The sequence below is a fragment of the Anser cygnoides genome, chromosome 2 (genome assembly GCF_040182565.1).
Source record: "Anser cygnoides isolate HZ-2024a breed goose chromosome 2, Taihu_goose_T2T_genome, whole genome shotgun sequence".
NCBI classification, from domain to species: domain Eukaryota; kingdom Metazoa; phylum Chordata; class Aves; order Anseriformes; family Anatidae; genus Anser; species Anser cygnoides.
The window spans coordinates 162,594,203-162,602,593 of NC_089874.1; the positions used below are offsets into that span (position 1 = coordinate 162,594,203).

General features: G+C 56.6%; 2 protein-coding genes across 2 annotated transcripts; both read right to left on the bottom strand.

Annotated features, from left to right (window-relative positions):
- Positions 1-2,399: 2,399 nt before the first annotated feature.
- Positions 2,400-3,298, bottom strand: LOC136789949 (scale keratin-like). The gene is made up of 2 exons (XM_066991278.1): positions 2,998-3,298; positions 2,400-2,774 (listed from the first exon to the last, which is right to left on the bottom strand). Exons 1-2 carry the CDS (start codon positions 3,278-3,280, stop codon positions 2,434-2,436), a joined length of 624 nt encoding a protein of 207 aa, XP_066847379.1. The 5' UTR covers positions 3,281-3,298; the 3' UTR covers positions 2,400-2,433.
- Positions 3,299-7,336: 4,038 nt separating this feature from the next.
- Positions 7,337-7,699, bottom strand: LOC136789819 (feather keratin 1-like). Its single transcript, XM_066990826.1, has one exon. The coding sequence runs from the start codon at positions 7,681-7,683 to the stop codon at positions 7,363-7,365; it is 321 nt and encodes a 106-aa protein (XP_066846927.1). The 5' UTR covers positions 7,684-7,699; the 3' UTR covers positions 7,337-7,362.
- Between the last annotated feature and the right edge of the window lie 692 nt (positions 7,700-8,391).

Here is an 8,391-nt window from a genome sequence, read left to right on the forward strand (position 1 = left end):
ATCATATCCTCATTAGTGAGGTGGGTGATGGGACGGAGTGACCCCGCAGGAATTCTGCAGATGACCCGAGACGGGGAGGAGCGTCTGATGCACGTGATGAACGTGGCACCATTCAGAATGATGTGCAGAGGCTGGAGAACTGGGCAGAGACCAACATCATGAAGTTGCCGAAGGGGCAAAGCAAATTCCTGCCTCTGGGGAGGACTAACGCCGGGGAACAGGACATGGTGTTGTCCGACAGAGTGGCAGGCAGCTTTGCCAAGCAGGACCTTGTGTTGCTGTTGGAGAGCAAGCTGACGATGAGTCAGCAATGCAGCCTTGCGGCAAAAGAGGCCACCAGGCTCCAGGAGGGCATGGGGAAGAGCGTTGCCAGCACGATGAGAAAGGCGCTCCGTCATCTCTCTTCATCGCCGGTGAGGCCCCTTGTGGAGTCCTCTGTCCAGTTTGAGGCGTCCCAGTGGAAGATGGAAGCGGACATGCTGGAGCAATTCCAGTGCAGGGCTACCAAGATGCTGAAGGGCCTGGAGCCTCTTCAATATGAGGAGAAGGTGAGAGAGCTGGGCGTTTTCAACCCGCAGAGAAGGCTGCTCAGGCTGAATCTCCTCCTTGTTCTAAATCCCGGATGGGCGGGAATGAAGACAAGGGAACCAGACTATTTTCAGTTACTGCCTGCTGCCAGGACAAAGGTGAGTGGACGCCACAGAGAAGAGATGCAATTGTCTTGGAAGAGAAGGAAAGCCTTTTCCCCTGTGAGGGTGGTCAAGCAGTGGACCTCAAGCAGAGGTTTTGGATTTCCATGCTTGGAGATCTGAGAAGCCCAACTGCACATGGTCCTGGACAGCCTGCTGTAGCTGACTCTGCTTGAGCAGGGTGCTTGCAGCACATGGTCTCCAGAGGTTACTTCCAAACTGAAAGGATTCTGTGACTGCATCTGTTGTCAATGCGGGAGAATGCTGCTGGGTGAGAAAGCAGTCGAGTGTGTGCTGCTGACACGGAGAGATTGTTTCAGAGGGCATGTGCAGAAGAGCCTTAGCGTGGCCAAGCCTTTGTTTGGTCAAGTGTAGGTCTCGCGTGACGTGCTGGAAGGCGTGGTGGCCCTTTTCGACGTGCCCCGATGACCTCTCGAGTTTTGCCTTTGTACTGAGGGAAGTGGGAAAGGCGCTGGGAGAAGAAGGGAAGAGGAGGAGCGTCAGGCTGGCATGCTTGAGAACTTTATTGAGGAAAGCGCATGGAAATGAAGGAGCAGCAAGTGGCACATCCCCGGGGGTCTTGGATGCACGTAGGGTGACCAACAACGTCATCGTTGTGCGCGGTAAATTTTCTCGGAGCACGGAAATCTTCCAGCCCTGTGATGGGAGCAGCAGGGAGGGAGTTGATCCCTGGTGGCGTTTGGCTTGTGAGCACGTCATAGTAGCAGAGAGAACCAGACATACGAGACAGTGCAAGTCAAGGAAAGAAATGGGAGAACGGTAGAATGTAAGTCGGCCATGTTTCCAAACATCACGGAATAGCCCACTTCCTTGCTTCTCTGGTTCATGCCTTGAGAGAAATAGCCGTGGTTGTGGAGCTGAAGACGCAGTGGGTCAGCGATGGCACAAAGGTGTATCCTCAATCCACGAGGAGTCTCGCACCATATGTGTGGTGTCCGTGTGACGGACAACTCTGTTAAATCATCCTGGCCTCACTAGAGGCCCCAGAGGGACACCACTCCTCCCTGGTCTCCACGTGAGCACCGAGCTGTTGACCGCAACTCTTGGTATGTGACCATGCAGGCAATTCATTGTGTGCTGAGTGGCCCATCATGTCTTTCCATTTTAGTGACAAGGATCTATGTAAGAGGGTTGTCCAAACGCTTCTTGAACACCACCAGGCATGGGCCCTGATGGCCACTTGAGCCCTGCTTTTTGTTCTTTTTGTCGGGTGAAGCTGGAAGAGCGTTGGGAGAAGAAAGGAAGAGGAGGCATCTGAGGATGTGGGATGCAGGCGGATTTTATTGAGGAAAACATGAAAAAGAGGGAGCGTCAAGTGGAAGGTGCACATTCGGAGGTGCCTGGAGGGCGACCACCAGCCTATGTCCCTTGCGTAGAGCAGATTTTCCCAGAGCCCCAAGGTCTTGCTACCGTGTGGTGGGAGCAGCCCCAGAAGGTCTCTGGAGAGATTGTGCTAGTGAGCAAGGCATTGCAGCAGAGAGTAGCAGCCGTAGAAGGTGGTGCTATGGAAAGGAGAAAGAGGAAGAAAGAAGGAGGTATGTTGGCCATGTGTCCTGACAGCATGGGCTGGCCCCTTCCTTGCTTGCTTGCTTTGTTGTGCCATGGAATGATGAGCCGCGGCTGGCGAGCCCGCATGCCATGAAGAGCGCAGAGGTGCGTCCTCAGTGCGAGAGCTGTGTTGCCCGGTGTTGGAGGCTTCTGTCAGGGGTGTTGGCGTGGGTCCTTAGCAGGGGTAGCAGGCTCTTCCGCCGTTGATGCAGCCCAGGCCTCCAAAGCCAAAGCCTCCAAGGCCAAAGCCTCCGAATCCCCCGGAGGAGATGGGCACTCCCTGGGCGCTGAGGTTGCTGCCCACGGCAGCTGATGCGGAGGATCCAACGGCGGTGTTCTGGGGGAAGGAGCTGAGGATGGGTCCTGGCAGGGTGACCAGCACGGCAGGAGGCTGGATGACGACGCGGGAATCCTCGCACTGCCTGACACAGGGCTCGTTGCAGCTGTTAGCCAGCGGGGTGGGTCCGCAGGGGCGGCAGATGTCGTAGCAGGACATGTCTGTGGTGTGGAGGGTCCCTGGAAGAGAGGGTGTTGGGAATGTGGAGGGTGTTGGGGAGGCGGAGGGTGTTGGGGGCATGAGGAGTGGTGCTGGGGGAGGCCAAGAGAGTGGGGAGGCCTGGGGTTGTGGGGAGCATGGCGGTGGGGAGGGAGAAGGGCTGCTGAGGCTAAGGGGGAAAGGGCGTGTGGAGAGCTAGGCCTGGTGGGGCAGGCGAAGGAGGGGAGCGGGGTTCAGGCTCACCTTGTTGGGCGCAGGGGAGAAGGCGTCGGGAGGATTGTGTGAGGGTACGAGTCGCAGGGCCGGCTTTTACGCTGGTCCGTGAGTGCCCGTGGGGCGAGAGAGCCTTTGCGCATGACAGCATTTGGCGTGAGCTGCTCTTACATGCTAAAGCCTGGCAAGTAATGAGGTGGGGCGTGTTGTCCTTCACACTACGTTCTTGTGTGCTTTTCTCCTGTTTAGGATGTGTCTCTGCGGCCTTGGCGGCAGCTTTTAAGCGAGAGCGGCTCTTTGGATGGATTTCCATGGAGAGTGCGTTTGAGGACAGTCGGCAGACGCGGCCAAAGCATGAGAGAGGTGGGTTGTTATGAAGTGAGGTCATGGCATGTCACTCGTGCGGTCGGTTTGCGGCTGCATTGTTGTGAGGAGGGGGCCCTATTTGCTGGCGTCGCCATAATGCAGGCTGGTGTGGGCTTCCCAGATGTGCTGGGCGCGAGGCGCTGGCACTGGCATCGCACTCGCCCCCTCCCTGCCTTCGTGCCCATTCCCTACGCCTGTGTTTATTCCTCGTCTTTCCCTTTGGGTTTGCTGCATCGGTCGGTGGCTTGGTGGCCTTTGTGCTTGGAAGGTCCTGTGTGAGAGAAGGGAGGCTGCGTGTTTTCTTCTTGCGGCAGCTTGGCGGGTGGTAGTTTGATCAGGCAGAGGAGAGCTGTTTGCGACAGCAGGACGTTGTCCTTCCAGGCCTCGTTGAAAGCTTGAGAGCCCTGAGCTGAGGGGAATGGTTTGGCAGGGAGACTTAGGCAGAGCTTTTGGGGTCTTATTCAGCACTGAGCGCCCAAGGGTGAGGCCCTTTCCCTGCCTAGGCTTTGATGTTCAGACGCAGGGTTTGGACCCTGTAGCGGGGAATTGGAGGCATGCATGGTGCTCAGGGCAGCAGCCGTGAGCCCCTCCTGGCTGGGTGGTCCCGGGCATGGCTGACGAGTGGCAAGGCCTGTCCCCGTTGGGCTGAGGTGGTTTTGGCTTGCTGCTGAGGTGAGTAGCGCTTGTTGCTGAGGAAGATGAATCAAGGTAGGAAGGGGGGCTGTGCAACTGGGTGTGCCTTGTTCCGTGAGGCCTGCTGGGTTGCAGCCACAAATGCTGAGGGAGCTGTGTGGTGTCCTTGCGAGGCCACTACTAATTATCTTTGAAAGGTCCTGGTGAGTGGGAGAGGCTCCTGAAGACTGGAAGAGACTCGCCGCGCTCCTGTGTTCAAGAAGGTGAAGAAGGAAGGTGTGGGAAACCAGAGGCTGGTAGGCCTGACATCAGTCGCTGGGAAGGTTCTAAAGGAAATCCTCCCGGAAAGCGTTGTCGAGCAGACGGAGAACCAGAATGTGATGGGGAGTAGCCAGCCGGGATTTAGAGAGGGAAAGTCACACGTGAGCCTCCTCAGCGTCTTCTAAATGGAGGTGACCAGCTTGGTGGATGAGGGGAGAGCAGTGGCTGCTGCTCAACTTTAGTAAAGCTTTTAGTAAGGGCTTTCTTTGACGCTTGCTCCCGTGACAAGCTCCTAGAGAAGCGGACAAAGTATGGGTTAGATAAAGAGACAGTGAGGTGGGATGAGAAGTGGCTGATTGCTTGGGTGCAGAGGCTTGTGCTAAGTGGCACAGAGCGGTGTTGGAGGCAAGGCCCTAGCGGTGTAGGCTAGGGCTTGGCAGTGAGGCCACCAATGTTCAATATCGCAGAATCCCAGAATGAGACAATTGAAGGTGTTGGAAGGGACCTCGAAAGATCATCAGGTCCAACCCCCCTGCCAAAGCAGGTTCCTTAGAGCAGGCTGCCCAGGTAGGCATCCAGACAGGCCTTGAATATCTCCAGAGAAGGAGAGCGCACAACCTCCCTGGGCAGCTCCGTCACCCTCACTGTGAAGTAGTTCTTTCTCGTGTTGGTGCGGAACTTCCTGTGCTCTATCTTGTGGCCATCATATCCTCATTAGTGAGGTGGGTGATGGGACGAAGTGACCCCGCAGGAATTCTGCAGATGACCCGAGACGGGGAGGAGCGTCTGATGCACGTGATGAACGTGGCACCATTCAGAATGATGTGCAGAGGCTGGAGAACTGGGCAGAGACCAACATCATGAAGTTGCCGAAGGGGCAAAGCAAATTCCTGCCTCTGGGGAGGACTAACGCCGGGGAGCAGGACATGGTGTTGTCCGACAGAGTGGCAGGCAGCTTTGCCAAGCAGGACCTTGTGTTGCTGTTGGAGAGCAAGCTGACGATGAGTCAGCAATGCAGCCTTGCGGCAAAAGAGGCCACCAGGCTCCAGGAGGGCATGGGGAAGAGCGTTGCCAGCACGATGAGAAAGGCGCTCCGTCATCTCTCTTCATCGCCGGTGAGGCCCCTTGTGGAGTCCTTTGTCCGGTTTGAGGCATCCCAGTGGAAGATGGAAGCGGACATGCTGGAGCAATTCCAGTGCAGGGCTACCAAGATGCTGAAGGGCCTGGAGCCTCTTCAATATGAGGAGAAGGTGAGAGAGCTGGGCGTTTTCAACCCGCAGAGAAGGCTGCTCAGGCTGAATCTCCTCCTTGTTCTAAATCCCGGATGGGCGGGAATGAAGACAAGGGAGCCAGTCTATTTTCAGTTACTGCCTGCTGCCAGGACAAAGGTGAGTGGACGCCACAGAGAAGAGATGCAGTTGTCTTGGAAGAGAAGGAAAGCCTTTTCCCCTGTGAGGGTGGTCAAGCAGTGGACCTCAAGCAGAGGTTTTGGATTTCCATGCTTGGAGATCTGAGAAGCCCAACTGCACATGGTCCTGGACAGCCTGCTGTAGCTGACTCTGCTTGAGCAGGGTGCTTGCAGCACATGGTCTCCAGAGGTTACTTCCAAACTGAAAGGATTCTGTGACTGCATCTGTTGTCAATGCGGGAGAATGCTGCTGGGTGAGAAAGCAGTCGAGTGTGTGCTGCTGACACGGAGAGATTGTTTCAGAGGGCATGTGCAGAAGAGCCTTAGCGTGGCCAAGCCTTTGTTTGGTCAAGTGTAGGTCTCGCGTGACGTGCTGGAAGGTGTGGTGGCCCTTTTCGACGTGCCCCGATGACCTCTCGAGTTTTGCCTTTGTACTGAGGGAAGTGGGAAAGGCGCTGGGAGAAGAAGGGAAGAGGAGGAGCGTCAGGCTGGCATGCTTGAGAACTTTATTGAGGAAAGCGCATGGAAATGAAGGAGCAGCAAGTGGCACATCCCCGGGGGTCTTGGATGCACGTAGGGTGACCAACAACGTCATCGTTGTGCGCGGTAAATTTTCTCGGAGCACGGAAATCTTCCAGCCCTGTGATGGGAGCAGCAGGGAGGGAGTTGATCCCTGGTGGCGTTTGGCTTGTGAGCACGTCATAGTAGCAGAGAGAACCAGACATACGAGACAGTGCAAGTCAAGGAAAGAAATGGGAGAATGGTAGAATGTAAGTCGGCCATGTTTCCAAACATCACGGAATAGCCCACTTCCTTGCTTCTCTGGTTCATGCCTTGAGAGAAATAGCCGTGGTTGTGGAGCTGAAGACGCAGTGGGTCAGCGATGGCACAAAGGTGTATCCTCAATCCACGAGGAGTCTCGCACCATATGTGTGGTGTCCGTGTGACGGACAACTCTGTTAAATCATCCTGGCCTCACTAGAGGCCCCAGAGGGACACCACTCCTCCCTGGTCTCCACGTGAGCACCGAGCTGTTGACCGCAACTCTTGGTATGTGACCATGCAGGCAATTCATTGTGTGCTGAGTGGCCCATCATGTCTTTCCATTTTAGTGACAAGGATCTATGTAAGAGCGTTGTCCAAACGCTTCTTGAACACCACCAGGCATGGGCCCTGATGGCCACTTGAGCCCTGCTTTTTGTTCTTTTTGTCGGGTGAAGCTGGAAGAGCGTTGGGAGAAGAAAGGAAGAGGAGGCATCTGAGGATGTGGGATGCAGGCGGATTTTATTGAGGAAAACATGAAAAAGAGGGAGCGTCAAGTGGAAGGTGCACATTCGGAGGTGCCTGGAGGGCGACCACCAGCCTATGTCCCTTGCGTAGAGCAGATTTTCCCAGAGCCCCAAGGTCTTGCTACCGTGTGGTGGGAGCAGCCCCAGAAGGTCTCTGGAGAGATTGTGCTAGTGAGCAAGGCATTGCAGCAGAGAGTAGCAGCCGTAGAAGGTGGTGCTATGGAAAGGAGAAAGAGGAAGAAAGAAGGAGGTATGTTGGCCATGTGTCCTGACAGCATGGGCTGGCCCCTTCCTTGCTTGCTTGCTTTGTTGTGCCATGGAATGATGAGCCGCGGCTGGCGAGCCCGCATGCCATGAAGAGCGCAGAGGTGCGTCCTCAGTGCGAGAGCTGTGTTGCCCGGTGTTGGAGGCTTCTGTCAGGGGTGTTGGCGTGGGTCCTTAGCAGGGGTAGCAGGCTCTTCCGCCGTTGATGCAGCCCAGGCCTCCAAAGCCAAAGCCTCCAAAGCCAAAGCCTCCGAATCCCCCGGAGGAGATGGGCACTCCCTGGGCGCTGAGGTTGCTGCCCACGGCAGCTGATGCGGAGGATCCAACGGCGGTGTTCTGGGGGAAGGAGCTGAGGATGGGTCCTGGCAGGGTGACCAGCACGGCAGGAGGCTGGATGACGACGCGGGAATCCTCGCACTGCCTGACACAGGGCTCGTTGCAGCTGTTAGCCAGCGGGGTGGGCCCGCAGGGGCGGCAGATGTCGTAGCAGGACATGTCTGTGGTGTGGAGGGTCCCTGGAAGAGAGGGTGTTGGGAATGTGGAGGGTGTTGGGGAGGCGGAGGGTGTTGGGGGCATGAGGAGTGGTGCTGGGGGAGGCCAAGAGAGTGGGGAGGCCTGGGGTTGTGGGGAGCATGGCGGTGGGGAGGGAGAAGGGCTGCTGAGGCTAAGGGGGAAAGGGCGTGTGGAGAGCTAGGCCTGGTGGGGCAGGCGAAGGAGGGGAGCGGGGTTCAGGCTCACCTTGTTGGGCGCAGGGGAGAAGGCGTCGGGAGGATTGTGTGAGGGTACGAGTCGCAGGGCCGGCTTTTATGCTGGTCCGTGAGTGCCCGTGGGGCGAGAGAGCCTTTGCGCATGACAGCATTTGGCGTGAGCTGCTCTTACATGCTAAAGCCTGGCAAGTAATGAGGTGGGGCGTGTTGTCCTTCACACTACGTTCTTGTGTGCTTTTCTCCTGTTTAGGATGTGTCTCTGCGGCCTTGGCGGCAGCTTTTAAGTGAGAGCGGCTCTTTGGATGGATTTCCATGGAGAGTGCGTTTGAGGACAGTCGGCAGACGCGGCCAAAGCATGAGAGAGGTGGGTTGTTATGAAGTGAGGTCATGGCATGTCACTCGTGCGGTCGGTTTGCGGCTGCATTGTTGTGAGGAGGGGGCCCTATTTGCTGGCGTCGCCATAATGCAGGCTGGTGTGGGCTTCCCAGATGTGCTG

Excerpts from the sequence above, each read along its gene's own strand:
- LOC136789949 (XM_066991278.1), bottom strand. The coding sequence starts at position 3,280 with ATGGAAATCCATCCAAAGAGCCGCTCTCGCTTAAAAGCTGCCGCCAAG. Across the intron at positions 2,775-2,997 it reads TCTCCCCTGCGCCCAACAAG|GGACCCTCCACACCACAGAC; the intron begins GTGAGCCTGAAC and ends CCTCTCTTCCAG.
- LOC136789819 (XM_066990826.1), bottom strand. The coding sequence starts at position 7,683 with ATGTCCTGCTACGACATCTGCCGCCCCTGCGGGCCCACCCCGCTGGCT.